At 54.5% G+C, this 18,238-nt stretch overlaps 1 protein-coding gene and 1 pseudogene across 1 annotated transcript; both read left to right on the forward strand.

Moving 5' to 3' along the window:
• Positions 1 to 1,819: 1,819 nt before the first annotated feature.
• Positions 1,820 to 3,444, forward strand: LOC136547433 (desmethyl-deoxy-podophyllotoxin synthase-like). Its single transcript, XM_066539381.1, has 2 exons — positions 1,820 to 2,746; positions 2,818 to 3,444. Exons 1-2 carry the CDS (start codon positions 1,820 to 1,822, stop codon positions 3,442 to 3,444), a joined length of 1,554 nt encoding a protein of 517 aa, XP_066395478.1.
• A 13-nt stretch (positions 3,445 to 3,457) lies between these two features.
• Positions 3,458 to 17,985, forward strand: LOC136544661 (zinc finger CCCH domain-containing protein 2-like; annotated as a pseudogene).
• Positions 17,986 to 18,238: the final 253 nt, after the last annotated feature.

Genomic DNA, 18,238 nt, shown 5'->3' on the forward strand with positions numbered 1-18,238 from the left:
CGTGACGGACGCCTACATGCGGTCCGCGTTGGACTATTTCGAGATGAATCCGCATGCTTGCATGGATACGGCAGTGCTGCGTGTTATGGATTTGTGTTTCTTTTTCGAAAACTAGTTTGTGTTGAGTTGATGGCGTCTATGTTCCAGTGAACTCCTCCTTGTTAAAGATTATACAATATTGCTAATGCGCTGCCAAAATTTTGAATATTTTTTCAATATTAAATTTGAATCGAAATAATTGCAAGTTGTGCCAAATATATTTGACCAAATGTAATCATTTTTGTCAACATTACAATATAAGCCCGTGTTTAGTTGTCAGACCAAATTCCAAAAAAGTGCTACAGTACCCCATCCCATCGAATCTTGCGATACGTGCATGGAGCATTAAATGTAGGTGAAAAAAAACTAATTGCACAGTTTGGTTGGAAATCGTGAGTCGAACGTTTTGAGCCTAATTAGACCATGATTGAACACTAATTGCCAAATAAAAACGAAAGTGCTACAGTAGCCCAAAATCCAAAATTCACCCAACTAAACACCCTCTAAATGTCTAATTCCAAATTAGGGGTAAAATCATAAATAGACATAACAAACCGGGGCAAAATCATATGGGCATTTCTGTCATTTTGTACAAAAGTTAACACCGTTAGGGGAGGATGACGGAATAGGGGCAAAGTAGTGCTTCGTTTTGAAAACGCAGGGACAAATTCACAAAGTAAAAAAAACAGGGATAAAGTCACAATTTCGATACAAAACAGAGGTAAAAATGCAAGTGCCAATTTATTTGGAGATACAAATGTTGCGCGTATTTTTTACAAATCAAGTTAAACTTGCGGCACATAAATAAAAAACGACCGATAATCTGGGACACAGGGAGTATTTTACACTGGCATTGTATCTGACGTCTGATAACCAAGATAAATCTGGCGACTTTGTTGTAGACTGAAACAGGCCAGATGCAGCCATGGGTCACAATTCAATCTTAACACAAAGTGAGGTAACACAGTGGCTGCAAGAAATTGCCAAGAAAACAAGTCATGTGCTGTTCAAAGTCTGCTACCTTGAACGAAGTCATGTGAGAATGAGATCGACGCAGCAGTGATCCGGACGACGTCCACACCATTGACTTGACCTAGGTACTAGTAGTATATTAATGTATATACTGCCGTATTTTCATTTATATATATGTTCTATATTCCCCATTGGCTCTGACTACGACATCCTCTAAACAATTCCATGTGCCCAGCCCATCCCAGTAGAAACAAGGAGGCTATGCGCCTCAGCGCCTGTGCCTCGATCTTGCATAGAGGACGGCCGGAGCTAGGAACAAGGACGGCATACTCAAGAAAAGAACAGAGCGATCTAGAACGGATCGACAGGCGATGGGATCCATGGAAACATGGTATTGGTATGGTACACTCACCTGTTGAGTCTGTGACAGCACCAACGAGGAAGAAGGCCAGGAGGACCACCGTGGGCCTTTTCCTGCCAAGTTGGGGTTCCTTTGTTGGCCCAACCCAACCCGAGGCGAAGCAACAAGACTGCGGCCCACCACGGCTTCTGCAAGTCTGCATGCGGTAGCGGCGAGGCCGGCACGGCGCGGGGCGCCGCCGTGCCGGGTGGGTCCGGGTCCTGGTCCTGCAGACGGGCCCGCTCCTTTGGTTTCCTCGCTCGCGCTCGTTATATGCACTGCTCCATTTGCAGAGACAGTGCGGTGCGCATGGCGCTGGCGCACCCCAGAGCAGAGCACGTACAAGCGGCTGATGATCTCGTGAACCTCTCCTTCTCAACCTCAGCTAAAACGCAGGCAATGACGCAGATGGCCATGGCCGAGCTCCCACTCCACTACTGCTACTACCTCCTCCTTATCTTGATTCCTCTGCTCGCCGCCATCCCACTCCTCGCGCTCCACCGTTCGTCGGCCCGGCACCCGCGCAGCGGCGCGGCGCCGCTCCCTCCTCCGTCTCCGTGGGCGCTCCCGGTGATCGGCCACCTCCACCACCTGGCCCTCGCGGGCGCGCTCCCGCACCGCGCCATGCGGGACCTGGCGAGGCGCCTCGGCCCGCTCATGCTGCTCCGCCTCGGCGAGCTCCGCGTCGTGGTGGCCTCCTCGGCCGACGCCGCGCGCGAGGTGATGCGGACCCACGACCTCGCCTTCGCGACGCGGCCTGTCAGCCACACGGCCAGGGCCCTGCTCGGCGACGGCAGCCTCGGCCTCGTGTTCGCACCCTACGGCGACGGGTGGAGGCAGCTCCGCAGGATCTGCACCACGGAGCTGCTCAGCGCGCGCCGCGTACGGTCGTTCAGGGCCGTGCGCGAGGACGAGGTCCGCCGGCTCCTCCGCTCCGTGGCGGCGGCGCCGGCGCCGGTCGACCTGAGCGAGATGATGTCGGCGTACGTGGCCGACGCGTCCGTGCGCGCCATCATCGGCAGCAAGTTCAGGGACAGGGACACGTTCCTGCGCCTGCTGGAGCGCCGCCTCCGGAACGTGCCCGCGCAGAGCCTTCCGGACCTCTTCCCGTCCTCGCGCTTGGCGACGCTCGTCAGCCCGACGCTGCGGCTCTTGAAGCGCGAGCGCCAGGACATGATGGCGTTCATCGACACCATCATCCAGGACCACCAAGACAGCAGAGGCGCCGCCGACACCGATGACGACGACGACTTGCTCGACGTGCTACTGAGGATCCAGAGGGAGGACGAGCTCGATCCACCCCTCACCACCGATAACATCAAGGCAGTCATCATCGTAAGATTTCCAGTTCTAATATAATCAGAAAATCATGAGCTGTGAATAATGATGCTACGGTATACTGTCAGGACATATTTGGAGCGAGCAGCGAGACGTCGGCGACCACGCTGCAGTGGACCATGGCGGAGCTGATGAGGAACCCAAGCGTAATGCGCAAGGCGCAGGGCGAGGTCCGGCGAGTCCTCGCCGGGCAGGAGACCATCACGGAGGACAGCTTGAGCGGTCTGCGTTACCTGCCGCTCGTCATCAAGGAGGCGCTTCGGCTGCACCCTCCGGCGCCACTGCTGATCCCACGGGAGTGCCGGACGCGGTGCCGGGTCCTGGGATTCGACGTGCCGGCGGGGGCGATGGTCCTCGTCAACGCGTGGGCGATCGGCAGGGACCCCAGGCACTGGGACGCGCCGGAGGAGTTCTCGCCGGAGCGGTTCGAGGGCGGCGGCGCCGTCGACTTCAAAGGGACGGACTTCGAGTTCATCCCGTTTGGGGCCGGGCGGCGGATGTGCCCCGGCATAGCGTTCGGGTTGGCCAACATGGACCTCGCGCTCGCCTCCCTCCTCTACCACTTCGACTGGGCGCTGCCGGACGGGGTGCAGCCCGGCGAGCTGGACATGACGGAGGCGCCGGGGATCACGACCCGCCGCCTCTCCCGACTCCTGCTCGTTCCTACACTCCGCGTGCCGCTGCAAGGGGAGTAGACTGGAGTCTCGCATGAGTTTGTTGCTGCTCCCTTGTGATGATCCTGATCCAATGATCCCTGTACCCCCTGCAGGCTGCACGCGCCCTGGCCTTGTGATCATGTAGCCTAATCTAAACCAGTGACCGTGTAGTTAGCGCACTAGCTCTACCTAGTGTGTTAGCATAAGAGATCGATTAATTCGTGATGGCCTCCAATCCTCCTTGGCACTGGTCACGACTGGGCTCTCCGCCGTCCGCCGTCAACGACGTCGAGGGACGGGCATGGCGGCACACGCTCGAACGGCGGCGGCCGGAACGAGGACCCCTTGAACTGGTGCGCGTGGGCACCGCCTGTGGGTGGGCATGCCAGACTCGTTCTGGGTCTACGGAGCGGTGCCCGTTCCCGGGCAACCACGTGTGGACGACGTGCACGTACGCGCACAGGGGGGGGAGCGCGCGCGCCGCCCCGACCCCAGCCGCTTCACGTACGCCGCCGCGTCGTGCCCCAAGTACGCCGAGTCGAAGAGGTGGCTCCAGCTAGCCGGGTCCAACGCAAGGTTCTGGGATTCATTTTGGAAAAAATTTCGATCCCAGCAGAAATGGAAGAATTTCGGGAAATTTTGGTTCAATTTCGGACTCAATTCAGTGAATTTTCGAGATTTGAAGCACAAAATTCGTTTCGGACCTAACCGAAATGGACAAATTTCGCCGAAATTCGGACTATCTCGGTCAAAATCCCGTATCCTTGTTCCAACGTGGCGCCCACCTACTCGCCCGGCGTCCGCTGCGGCTACGCGCACGGCATCTTCGAGACGTGGCTGCACCCCCACCAGGTTCCGCACCGCCACGTGCGACGGCGGCGCCGACTGCCTGCGCAGGATCTACTTCTTCGCTCAATGCCTCGCGCAGCGCATGCGCGAGGAAGACGAGGTGCCACTCGTCGTCTTCCCCTCCACGCCGCCGCCCCCGGCCTTCGTCCCGCGCCCGCCCGCGTCAGCATCCTCCCGCTCCCAGGGTTGACCGCGCCACGCAGGCCATGCAGCAGGGCGCAGCGTGCGCCTGCTTACGCGCCGCTCCGATGCCGCCGACACTTCGTAGTCGTCCTCCTCCCGTGCCGCTGTCCTTACTACTGCTGCCGGCGCCACAGCGCCGGTGCCGCCATCAGCGCTGCTGCAGGCCTCGTCGTCGCCGGTCGACGATGAGTGTCGACGAAATATGGTCGGCAGTCTACCTAGGGGTATGCCCAAGGTAGTAGATTATCGGCAGACAGATGCGCAAGTCCCAAACAAGACGGTGACGCAAGACAGACACGAGGTTTTATCCAGGTTCGGCCGCCAAGAAGGCGTAATACCTACGTCCTGCGTCTGATTTGTATTGCTGTATGTCAATGAGAGATGTTTTTTAGAGGGGTCCCCTGCCCGCCTTATATAGTCCGGGGGGCAGGGTTACAGATCTGGAAACTAATCCTAGTCAGTTACAATTGCCATATGTGGCCGGACAAGGATTCCTATTCTAATCGACCAGGATCCTGCTTGGTCGCCAAATCCGTCTTGATTCCTTGTGCGGGACTCCGATTAGGTGGACCGAGCCGCACGTCGTTTTTCGGGTGGACTGAACCCATCGATCCGGGCCAGCCCAAGCTTAGCCGTAAGGGTATAGGGGTTAATACCCCCACAGCTAGTCCCCGAGCATCATGTATTATGCTGCGACACGCCATTTTCACCTTCTCCGACAAGCGAGGCTTGGAACCTTGACGCCTCCGACCACCGTCATCACCGGAGAAGTAGGTTGTCCGAAGAATGTATGGTGCTCTTATAAAAAGAAAAGATTTCTGTCCTGAGAAGTGTGCCCACTTGTATTTCTGAAAAGAAATGTAAGTGGTCTTGAAGCATAGCATTCTTGAACATCAGAAGCGTAGGGGTCGAAAAACAAACACATTCACCGCAAGATGAAGTGTGCCCACTTAGTCCCCGAGCCTGGTAGGAGGTGACGTAGGCACGTGGTGCCAGGGTCTAAAAAGAATTCATAGTTTAGTTGAGAACCCAATCGTCGTACAGGCGATACGAGATGCACCGGCAGGTGCATCGTACCGATGCAGTCCCCGAGCTTGCTGGAAGGCGAGGTATGAGCCTTGTAGCAAGGTCTAAAGAAATGTCTCTTAACTGTATGTGAGTACAAATCACATGTAGCCAAGGAAAAACACTATTCAAGCAGTGGTCGGGGCAGTCCCCGAGCATATTAATAATCCTTATAACCATTCAAAGCACAAACACATTCACCGCAAGGTGAAGTGTGCCCACTTAGTCCCCGAGCCTGGTAGTAGGTGACTCAAGCACGTGGTGCCAGGGTCTAAAAAAGAAATTCTGCTGAAGTTAAGAATCCAATTGCCGTACAGGCCAAACAAAATACACCGGCAGGTGCATCGTACCGATGTAGTCCCCGAGCTTGCTGGAAAGCGAAATATGAGTCTTGTAGCAAGGTCCAAATAAATGTCTTTCAACTGTATGTGAGTATAAATCACATGTAGCCGAAGAGAGCAAAACTCCAAAAAGTGGTCGGGAGGGTCTCCGAACACAGCGGTGGTCATAGCAGTTCCTGAATATAGTAATGGTCGGAGCAGTCCCCGGGCACAACCGTGGTCGGAGCAGCCTTCGAGCAAAAAAGGTGGTCTGGACAGTACCCGAGCACCGTAGTGGTCTGGGCAGTCCCCGAGCACCGTAGTGGTCTGGGCAGTCCCCGAGCACAGTAGTGGTCAAGGCAAATCCACGATCACGTGCGCTGCTTGTACTATTATTTGGTGTATTTATTTTTCTCTACTCTCTGCCAAGTCTAGTCTGTCCAGTCTGACACGTCTGGTCAAAAAAACAAATAGGTATAGTACGTCATTCTGTCTTCTTATTGTTTTCTGACAAACAGTCGGTTGACACCTGTATTGAGGTGTGTCAGTGTGGGCCCTCTTACACCATCAACGAAGAGGCGCGTACACTGTTATCGAAGGAGCGCGTTTATTGGCGCAGATTTCGGGGTTGTGTGAACAACCGTCTGCGGCGCGTGCACACGACTCCCAATATTCTCGGGCGGACGAAACGACGGTGCCCTTTTGCTTTATATAATGTAGGTCTGGTAAGTTACCCTCACCATTCCCCATTGTCATCCGCCGCCGCAACCTTCTTCTTCCTCCTGCCAAACCCTATTCCCCAAAGATCATCACCAATCCCCTCGGTCTCCCGCATCCACCCACTTAGTAAGGACGAACAAATGGCGAAGAGAGACGCCCAGAAGAAAGGCGGGGTCATGGCGAAGGAATGGTGGAAGTCGCGGAGCAACGAGCAAACCATCGAGGACCTCGTCGCCATGGGAGTGCTCCACAACAAGGCACTTGCGGGATGGCGTGCACCCGAAGGAGAAAGCTTCCCCGATCCACAACCAGGTGAAATTGTGATCTTTGAAGATTTTTTCAAACGGGGTTTTGGGATTCCAGTGCACCCTTTCCTTCAGGGGCTCTGTTTGTACTACGAGATTGGGATTTGCAATCTGCATCCCAACTCGATTCTTCTCGTCTCTACCTTCATCCATCTCTGCGAGGCGTATGGTGGCTTCCAGCCCCATTTCGACCTCTTTCGCCACCTGTTTTGCCTTCGGAAAAAGGGAAGCGGTGGCTCGAAGATCGCCGGAGGCGTCTACCTGAACCTTCGGGACGGCATGAAGGCTCAATACCTGCACTGCCCCTGGAACACCTCTTTGGACGAGTGGTACAAGAAGTGGTTCTACATCCGTGAAGAGCCAAACTCCATCACTCTGTGCGATGTGGGACTGATTCCAGAGAAGAAAAGCAGCTGGTCGGAGAAGCCCGACAACTTGGAGCAGATCGCCGAACTACTCGGGTTGATTCCGTGGGGAAGGCTTGACGGCCCGAGCGTTGTCGGCAACTTCATCAGCCGTAGAATTCAGCCGTGCCAGAAAAGGATTCACCCCGGCTTCGAGTACCAAGGAGGCGCTGATCCGACGAGGACCAGAAAGGAGCCGCTGGACAAGCTGGAGATCAAAGCCAGGATTGGAGAGCTATTCAACCTGGCCGATCCCAACTATGTTGCATTGAACGCCATTGAACACGCCTTCAAGCTGGCTCGCCCTCCCCCAAAGGTAAATGACGCCTCCTTTTAACTGTAAAGTCATGTTGCATCAAGAAAATAACTGTTTTTTCCTTCATTTTGCGTCTCAGTATAATGGCCGTGACCGGGCAGGAGTGTTTGTGTCGCCTCCCCCCGGTGTAGAGTGGCCGCAAGTTACTGGACCAACCGCCCAGACCAGCGCCAGGACCGACGGCGTTCACTGGGCGGTACTCGAGACCGTTGAAGACGCCTCGACCAGAGCCGCCGGCAAGCGTCCGGCTACCAGCAAACGACGCCAAGCCATCATCTCCCAGTCGGACGACGAAGCAGAGGATGCGGACATCTTCCGGCTCATCCCCCGAAAGAGGAGAAGGCAGGTGGGGCCGTCGGAGCAGGGTGGCTCCTCTGTGCCAGCAGTGGTCACAGCACCGACCACGGCAACACAGAGCACAGACGAAGGGAACATGCCGCATCATCCTCCGACGCCCGTACCGGAGGTTGAACAAGTCCCGGTGGAAACTGCCGAGCAAGCAGAGCAGGGGCGGTCGAGGAGACGTTCCTTCGCCACATCCTTCCGCAAGTCAAAACTGTAAGTATATATAATTTGGATGTAAGCTTGTCATTTTGCATTGGATGCTATTGTCTTATGAATTTGTCTCTGAATGTATTAGATCGGCGTCCACCGAAAGCCCCGACCAGCTAGCTGGGTGCGGGACGTCCTTTCCAAAAACGGCGGGACAAACTGCACAGAAACAAGCCGTGGAGGAGCCCATGGAAGGGACTCTGCCTGGGCCTCGGCAGGCGTACGACCAGACGCCAGTCCCCGAGCAGAACACAAGTGTTCCGAGCACAAACCCCGATGAGGAGGATACCACAGCACCACAGGAGCTGGATCTAGCCGAGGGGCAGCAGCCAGAAGTTGCCCAGGACAAGGGTGCCGACGCGACGGCTCGCGGGAAAGCCTTGGTGGTCGTGGAGTCTGCGAACTCCGGACCACTGCCGCCTCCCGAACAGGAGGCTGAAGAGGATGAAGTGGAAGAAGTCCTGGGCCGTCCCCAAGATAGACGACAACATGTATATGTGTCGCGCTATCGGAACGATGAATGGGTCATGCACGAGGAGATCCCAGAGGCCGAGGAAACCTTAAGAGTTGAGCGAGCAGCCAAACGCCTGGTGACTGAAGTCCAGGTATATTTGGCTTTAGTCCTTAAACCTGTTGTGTAGTCAAGCTGTCTGACGTAGCTTGTCTGTATGCAGGACGTGATGAAAACTGCGAGGTACCGAAAAAGGTGCTTCGACCAGATAGAAGTAGTCATGAAGACCAATAAGGAGCTGACGGCTGAAGTTGAACGCCTACGGCGCCAACTTGAAGCCACCGACCAGGAGAGGACAAACTAAGAAGCACAGAACCAAAACCTGGTCGGCCAGCTCAAAAACAAAGAGCAGGAGAAAACATGTAAGTGTTCACCGTATCATAGCAAGTCCTGGACTTGTGTTTTTTTTTTTTTTTTTGTTCTTGACAGTAATAGCTGTAATGCAGGTTTAGAAGCTAAAGTGACCCGCCTCCAGGGGGAGAACAGCCGCGCGCTTGCAGAATGTGGTCGCCTGAAGGAGGACAACGAGAAATTGGAACGCCGCCAGTCGGAACTCCAAGACCACACTAACAGAATGAAGGACGACCTGAAAAGTAAGCACTCCAGACCGCCTTGCTCATTCAACTGCCCACATTGCCTTGTCGTGTCATCACGTTTGATGTCTTGTAATATTTTCAGTTTTGAAAGTAAATGCCAAGAGGCACCTTGAGGCCGTGATCAAGGAGCGTGACGACTGGAAAGCACAATGCCTTAAGGCCGTCGAGGAGCGGGACACGTGGAGCAAGCGGTGCCAAGAAATGGCAACTGGCATTGTGCCCGTCCTCGACCTCATCGACCCGGCGCTCACAGAGGAAGAGCTAAGGACGCCTCAGCTCGGACTGGTCGAGAGATGCAAGCAAGCATGGGGATGGTTCCAAGACTTCGTGAAGGAGGCAGGTGAGTACACGGGCGCCCATGTGCTAAGCATGGTGCGTGCTCACTACCCCCTGATCGATCTCAAACGCTTGGAGGCTGGGTACCCGAAGGAGATAGACCCAGACAAGGCCGAAGAGCTTCGGACGGCCCAGCTGGACTTGTCGTCAAGGATAATTGGCGATATTAACCTGTGCGGAGGTGGGACAGCACCTGTGCAGGGTATGCCATCGACAAGCCAGCTGGAAATGCCATCACCTTCAAGCCAACCAACGAAGCCTGCGGTCTCGACCAGCCAGGCACCGGCGGGGCCATCCCCTTCAGCTTGACTAGCTCTAGAGTCCCCTAGAATCGAGTAGGGTATCGGAGGCGGCGAGCAGTAAATGCCATGCGCCCCGACCAGCCAATGTAATAGGCTTAGAGCTGTAGAAGGAGGACATAGTTGTGTTATTGTAAACTTGAGCCTTTTCAGGCAAGCTTGTAATAACGTAACTGTATATCATTATAAGCTTATTTGTTTTATACAAAACGCACTTTAAGCTTGAATTTTTTTTTTTTTTTGTCGGTGTAACTAAGTGGGAACGTGTTAACGCTCTGTTTTAGTTGTACCGTTTTGCTCGACACGTCATCCTGAAAAGTTTGTGCGGCCCCAGTCTGGCATGTGGTCGGAGTATGAGGTACTATGACCTGTGCATACGTGGACGCAGACAAGTCAAACCAGAGGGGACCTGCCGATCACCCGCAACGCAGAGAGCAGATCCCGTGCACGTGTTGGGAGGAACCGGAGACAGGGCCTGCTCCGAAAACCGTAGAAGGAGTGGTGGTCGGCTTGTACTGCCTTAGGTTAAAATAACCATAAAATTCGGAGTGACACATTAGAGTGGTCGGAGAAATCATAATTGCTTTATTAAAGTAAATCGAAAATGTAAGTAGAGTACATATCTCAGTAGTTAAGCATAGAAACGTCTAAGCTTGTCGATGTGCCACGAGTTTGGTACGTCCGTGCCGTCCAGGTGAGCTAACCTGTAAGACGTTGGACGTGTGACTTCCTTGATCATGAAGGGTCCCTCCCATGGGGTTGCGAGTTTGTGGACGCCAGCCTGGTTCGTCTTCCACTTCAGGACTAAGTCCCCGACCACGAAGAAACGCTCTTTAACGTTCTTGTTGTAGTACCTGCGCAAAACAGCAAGGTATTTGGCCGTGCGTACGCAGGAATCAAGCCTTTTCTCTTCTGCGCTGTTGACTTCTAGCTCCCGTATTTCATTGACCCTGCCTTCATCGAAGTTCTCTACCCGTGCTGATCTGAAAGCTATATCTGGTGGGAGGACTGCCTCAGCGCCGTAAACCATAAAGTATGGTGAGACGCCGGTGTTACGACTGGGCTGAGTTCGGAGGCCCCAGACCACGGCTGGTAACTCTTTGAGCCATCTTCCAGGAGCTTTATCATTTTCTCTGTACATCCTCTTCTTCAATGCGTCCAAGATCATGCCATTTGCCCGCTCGACTTGTCCATTAGCTCTAGGATGCGCCACCGAGACGTATTTTACAACTATGCTCCTTTCATCGCAGAAGTCCCAAAAAGCGTTCCCGGTGAACTGAGTACCTAGATCAGTAATGATGCTGTTGGGCACGCCGAAACGGTGGATGACCTGGTCGAGGAATGTGACAGCTTTCTCTGAGGATGCCTGTACCAGAGGCATGTATTCTATCCACTTAGAAAACTTATCAATTAGCACGAAGACACATGTAAATTTCCCAGGAGCTGGTTTGAAAGGCCCAATCATGTCCAGTCCCCAGCAGGCGAAGGGCCAAGAGGCTGGAATCGTCTGGATCTCATGTGCTGGTACATGGATTCTCTTGGAGAAGAACTGACAACCCTCACAGCGGCGAACTAGCTTCTCTGCGTCGGCCACTGCTGACGGCCAATAGAACCCTGCTCGGAAAGCCTTACCGACCAGTGTTCTTGAGGCCGCGTGGTTGCCGCAGGAGCCAGAGTGGATTTGGTCTAGGAGATGCTCGCCTTCCTCCTAGGTTATACACTTCATCAAGATTTCCTCCTTAGCGTTTTTGCGCCATAACTTGCCATCGGCGAGCAGATACTGCTTACTACGACGCATCAGTCGCTCATTTTCTGTTCGATCGATATAACCGCTACCATCTGTCAAGTACTTGATGAAAGGTGTTCTCCAGTCCGGCTCATGAGTGGTTGGAAGCGGCTCGGCTGTGCTCGGCGCCGGAACCGTAGCCACTAATTGCTGGTCTGAAATTTTGTTGGTCGTTGAATCTTCGTCTTCAATGGAAGGCGTGAGCAGGTCCTGGACGAATACGCCATGTGGGATTTTGGCTCGGGATGATCCTAACTTTGACAACGCATCCGCTGCTTGGTTCTTGTCCCGGACCACGTGTATGTACTCGATGCCATAGAACCTGCCTTCCAGCTTTCTTATTGATTTGCAATATGCGTCCATCTTTTCACTGGTCGTGTCCCAGTCCTTGTTGAGCTGGTTGATGACCAGAGCCGAATCTCCGTAGACATAGAGACGTTTAACCCCAAGCTCAATCGCAATGCGTAGACCATGCAGGCATGCTTCATACTCGGCGGCATTATTAGATGCTGGGAAATAAATCCTGAGGACGTACCGGAGCTGCTCCTTGGATGGTGACACGAAAAGAACTCCTGCTCCCGCACCGTCAATGTTGAGAGAACCATCGAAGTACATCGTCCAATATTCGTCGGATCCCGGAGAGGCAGGCGTGCTTAAGTCTATCCACTCGACGATGAAATCGACGAGTGCCTGAGACTTGATTGTAGTACGGCTTGCAAATTCCAAGGAAAGGGGGCATAACTCCATTGCCCATTTGACGATGCGCCCGTTCGCATCCTTATTGCGAATGATGTCCCCCAAAGGATACTCGGTCATGACTACCACACGATATCCGTCGAAGTAATGTCTCAACTTTCGGGATGTTATCAGTATGGCGTAGAGCAGTTTCTGAATCTGTGGGTACCTGGTTTTGGATTCGTTGAGTACCTCACTAATGAAATAAATTGGCCGCTGTACCTTGTAGGCGTGGCCTGGCTCGTCGCGCTCGACCACCAGTGTAGTGGAAACCACCCGATCGGTTGCCGCAATGTAAAGTAGGAGAGTTTCGTCTTCTCTGGGAGCAGTAAGTACCGGAGGTGACGTGAGGTATTGCTTCAGCTGCGTGAAGGCAGCGTCTGCTTCCTCCGACCACTCAAACTTCTCGGACGCTTTGAGCAGTTTGAAGAACGGTAGTCCTTTTTCTCCTAACCTTGATATGAAACGGCTTAGAGCAGCCATGCAGCCGGTAAGCTTCTGGACATCCTTCACCTTTCTCGGGGGCTTCATGTCTAAGACAGCTTTGACTTTCTCCGGGTTAGGGCGTATGCCGTCGTAACTGACGACGTTGCCAAGCAATATGCCAGAAGGGACACCAAAGATGCACTTCTTTGGGTTTAATTTCCATTGGAACGTATTAAGGGCTGCGAAGGTGCGTTCTAGATTGTCAACAAGGGTATGAGCTTCCTTGGTTTTGACAACTACGTCGTCGACATAAGCCTCGACGAGGCCGTCTTTTATCTCGTCATTGAGGCAGGCCTGTACAGCGCGTTGGTAGGTAGCACCGGCGTTTTTGAGCCCGAACGACATAGTCGTGTAGCAGTAGGCGCCGAAAGGCGTGATGAAAGATGTCTTGATCTGGTCGTCTTTTTTGAGAGCGATCTGGTGATAACCAGAGTAGCAATCGAGAAAGGAAAGCAGCTCGCAACCGGCGGTTGAATCTACGACCTCGTCTATGCGAGGTAAACCAAAGGGGTCCTTAGGGCAGTGTTTGTTGAGATCAGTGTAATCAACGCACATTCTCCATTCATTATTCTTTTTGCGTACAAGAACCGGGTTGGCTAACCATTCCGGATGATACACTTCTTTGATAAATCCGGCTGCCAAAAGCCGCGTAACTTCTACCCTAATCGCCTCCTTTTTGTCGCGAGCGAACCGTCGTAGCTTCTGCTTGATTGGTTTGGCCTTGCTGTTGACATTTAAGGAGTGCTCGATCAAGTCCCGAGGTACACCGGGCATGTCGGAAGGTTTCCATGCAAACACATCCACGTTGCCCCTCAAGAACCTGACGAGCGCGTCTTCCTATTTGGGATCCAGGTCGGCCCCGATAAGGGCCGTTTTGCTGGGATCGCCTTCGACCAGCTGGATCGTCTTGTGCTCCTTGGATCTGATGTTCTTGCGCGGAGCCTCGAGCTCTGGGATCTCCAGGTGGTCGGCCGGGGTCTTCTTAGCGTCGAGCATGGTCTCGGCCATGCGAATAGAGAGGTCGTGGGCCTCTGCGATTTTGAAGCTGTCGTCCTCGCAGGTATAAGCTGCGTATACGTTGCCCCTGAGGGTTAAAACTCCTTTCTCAGTAGGCATCTTGAGCACCAGATACCTGTAATGAGGTATGGCCATGAACTTGGTGAGCGACGGTCGACCAAGAATAGCATGGTAGGTGCCGTCGAAGTCAGCGACCACGAAGTTGACGTAGTCGGTGTGGAAGTGGTCCGGAGTCCCAAACTGCACAGGTAGCGTGATCTGCCCGAGAGGTGTGGAGCTCTGTCCGGGGAGAACGCCCCAGAACTGTGCCTCGTACGGCTTCAGGTCTGCCTGGGCTATTTTCAGAGCGGGCAGGCTGTTCTTGAACAGTATATCAATGGAGCTGCCGCCGTCGATCAGTACCCTGTCGAATTGAACCTTGTTGATACAAGGATCGAGGACCAGGGGAAAACGCCCTGGCTCGGGTATGGCGGCCCATTGGTCCTTCCTGCTGAAGTAGATTTCACGGTGAGACCACGGAGGAAGCCGTGGATCGGTGAGAAGGTTGTCGGTGTTTGCCACGTTCATGCAAGCGCGGGCGAGCAGCTTGCGTTCTCGTTTGGTTTCGATGGACACCTTGCCGCCGATGATGGTGTGTACGCGATCAGTCGGCTTGACGTATTTGTGACGAGGGTCTGCATCGTCGTCGTCGTTGTCCTCGTTGCGCTGTTCCCCCGCGTCGTTAGGCTTGTCGGACGTATCCGGAGCCTGTTGACGCGTGTAGATAGTCTTGAGGACGCGGCAATTCTCCATGGTGTGGTTCGACTTAGGGTGGAGCTGGCAGGGCCCCTTCAATGCTTTGGCGTAGTCGTCCTCGTAGTTACGACGTCCGCCGCCCTTTTTCACGGTATTGACCTCGCCGTCGTCTTCCCGAGCGCGCTTGTTTCTGTAATCGCCACGGCGGTTGCGCCGCTGATTACGTTGATCACGGTGGTCGCGGGAGTCGTTGCGCTGGTTGCGGCGGTCAAAATTGTCGTTCCGACCACGATTACTGCGGTAATCGTCGCGGTGTGGAGGGTGGTCGGAGCGTGGAACCCTTGCTGCTTCTTCAACGATTATCTTTTTAGCGTCGTCAGCGTCCGCATATTTCTTAGCGGTGGCCAAAAGCGCTGTGACCGATTCGGGTCTCTTCCGGAGGAGCTTGTCTCTTAGGGCGTCGTGGAAACGGAGGCCGGTGACGAAAGCCTCGATTGCTTCGTTGTCGGATATTGATGGGACCTTGATGCGCATCTCCGAGAAACGCCGAACGTACTCGCGCAGTGGTTCATCCTTTCGATCTCGGATCCGCTGCAGATCGTACTTGTTGCCGGGTTGTTCACAAGTAGCGATGAAGTTGTCGATGAAGGCCTGCCTGAGCTCCTGCCAAGAGTCAAAATAGTTCGCTGGCAAGCTAACCAGCCATTGGTGACCTGCATGACCAACAGCGACTGGGAAGTAGTTAGACATGACGTGCTCGTCGGCCATGGCTGAGCGGCACGCAGTTTCGTAGAGCATGACCCATAATTCGGGGTTTTCCTTGCCGTCGTACTTCTGAAGCTTCTCGAGCTTGAAATTCTTGGGCCATATGACTTGGCGCAGGTGTGGAGTGAACTGCTTCAGGCCCGGCGGACCGTGGGCGGTGTCATACTCCATACGGCGATAGCTTTCATGGGATGCACGATCGTCGGCTCTCTGGTTGATGCGAGCACGTAGATCACGTCCACCGAGGTGATGGCGGAGATCGTTATTGCCATCGCGGCGATCTCGATTGCCATCTGGGTTGGCCCTGCGACCGTGGTTATCACGGCGATTGTCGCGGTTATCTCGGCGGTTGTCGCCTCGAACGTCGTGGCGGTTATCCTCCCGGCGGCGGTTGTCGTCCCGACCACCATCACGACCACTGTTTCCGCCTTGACGGTTGTCTGATGGGTCGTTATTGCGCGAGCCACGTTGGTTGAGTGGCTGTGAGCGACTTGAGTATTGGCGGCTGTGGCTTGATTCGACAGAAACGGATGGAGCCCGGGCTTGGTTCATCTCTGCGGTCTGAGCCATAGCAGCCGTCAGATAAGCTTGTATGTCATCGCGGATTACTTGAGTCTCGGGAGTGTTGGGCAGCCGCTGCATTGTCGCCATGGCGACGGCTACGTTGGCGCTTGGGGTCTTGAAGACTTGTTTGTCCCCCACCCTGTCGAAAGCATTGTTGAGGTCACGTGGCTGGACCCTTATGCGTCGTGCCTCCTGGTCTGCTCCAGCTTCGGTTTGCCGGCGATTAAACCGGTCAATATTGCGTGCTTCGCGTGCAGTCTTTTCTTGTTCTGTTTCGCCAACCGCTGGCGGCTCGTCGTTGCTGACAACATGGATTAAATCCCCTCGTCTTGGCGGGAAAGACGGAAATTGGGGGAAACCCGGGGCGTGGTCTGGTAGATCCAGATCGTATTTGACGCCTTCATCTTCGTGACGCTGAAGCTCGGTGTGGACCGATGCGTTGGAAGCAATGCCAGATGAGGAGCTGGAATCACCCTCTCGGACTGTGTGGACGGATCCTTCTTGATAATCTTCGATCCGGACCATGTTGACGATGTTGCATGGCTTCGGCCGAGATCGATGTATAGGACACAGATCCGAGCGGCGTCGTAGGTTGTACGCGTAGCTGGAGGCAGCGTTTCGCAGGCCGTAGGGCTGGACCTGGTGGTTCTCCTTCGGGACCTCGTACTCGCAGAGTCGGAGACCCGTCGCGAAGGCTGGCTGGCGACGAGCGGAGCGCCCCTCAGGGGTAGATACGACCACAAGATCTGTTCCAAGTCGTGCAGGACGACTGGTCCGAGCTGGTCGGATAGATCTGTTGCGGGGAGATGTTACCTGCTCATTAGGTTGACTTTGAATCGTACTTACCAGAGCTAGGGTTTCAGCGAGTTTGATGCCGACCCGATCGATGGAGTCGAGCAAGTCGGTGTCGTCGATCTGCTTTCCTTTGCAGCGGGGAAGCGGACGACGGGTTGTCGGCGTGGCTGTAATCGTGGTCGGAGCCAGATGTACCGTGGTCGGAGCCAGATCCATCGTGGTCGGAGCCACGTTCGTCGTGGTCGGAGCCGTGTCCACCGTGGTCGGAGCCAGATCCATCGTGGTCGGAGCCACGTTCGTCGTGGTCGGAGCCGTGTCCACCGTGGTCGGAGCCGTAGCCGATGCAGGTGAAGTAGTCGTCGGCGCGGGTTGAATCCACGCCTCCTCCGCGGTCATGGCGATGGAAACGTCGGGGCCGGTGGTCCAGGTGATCTGGCCGACGGTGAACGTGAGGCCGTTGGGCGTAGCCATGGAGCCGGAGATGATGACCATCTTGTTTGCTTGGAGAGCAGTACGCACACCCCCTACCTGGCGCGCCACTGTCGACGAAATATGGTCGGCAGTCTACCTAGGGGTATGCCCAAGGTAGTAGATTATCGGCAGACAGATGCGCAAGTCCCAAACAAGACGGTGACGCAAGACAGACACGAGGTTTTATCCAGGTTCGGCCGCCAAGAAGGCGTAATACCTACGTCCTGCGTCTGATTTGTATTGCTGTATGTCAATGAGAGATGTTTTTTAGAGGGGTCCCCTGCCCGCCTTATATAGTCCGGGGGGCAGGGTTACAGATCTGGAAACTAATCCTAGTCAGTTACAATTGCCATATGTGGCCGGACAAGGATTCCTATTCTAATCGACCAGGATCCTGCTTGGTCGCCAAATCCGTCTTGATTCCTTGTGCGGGACTCCGATTAGGTGGACCGAGCCGCACGTCGTTTTTCGGGTGGACTGAACCCATCGATCCGGGCCAGCCCAAACTTAGCCGTAAGGGTATAGGGGTTAATACCCCCACAATGAGGATATCTGACTTCGTCGCCATTGCCATCGGCTGCTGCCTCGCGTCGGAGGAAGACTCTAAGGCTAAAGGCAACGACTACTGCCCGCACTTCGAGCTCATTATGGACATCATCAGGAGCAAGAAAAGCTATGTAAGGATCCATCGATCACACAGTAACTACCGCGAGAACCCGTGCATGCGTCCACAAACACGCGCGCGCACACACACTATAGTTTTTTATTAGCGTTTGTTTCTGCCCGCCTTACGTTACATGTGACGACGGCGCAATGCATAGCGTCGATGCGTGCGTTTGGCACGGGCCTTGTGGCGATGCTGCTGCTGCTGCTGGCGCCCCTACTTTCGCCGTCCAGACCACCTCCACATGGCGAGGCGCCGATCCATCCAAACGCATGCATGGACGCCATGCACTGCGCCGCATGACGCCGTCACATCTAACGTAGCAACGTAGAGGACAGAAACAACGTCAAAAGCTATAG

Source organism: Miscanthus floridulus, chromosome 3, assembly GCF_019320115.1.
Source record: "Miscanthus floridulus cultivar M001 chromosome 3, ASM1932011v1, whole genome shotgun sequence".
In the NCBI taxonomy this organism is placed as follows: Eukaryota; Viridiplantae; Streptophyta; class Magnoliopsida; order Poales; family Poaceae; genus Miscanthus; species Miscanthus floridulus.

Coding starts and splice junctions, on each gene's coding strand:
- LOC136547433 (XM_066539381.1), top strand. CDS start 1,820: ATGGCCATGGCCGAGCTCCCACTCCACTACTGCTACTACCTCCTCCTT. Junction 2,747..2,817: donor ACATCAAGGCAGTCATCATC/GTAAGATTTCCA, acceptor GTATACTGTCAG/GACATATTTGGAGCGAGCAG.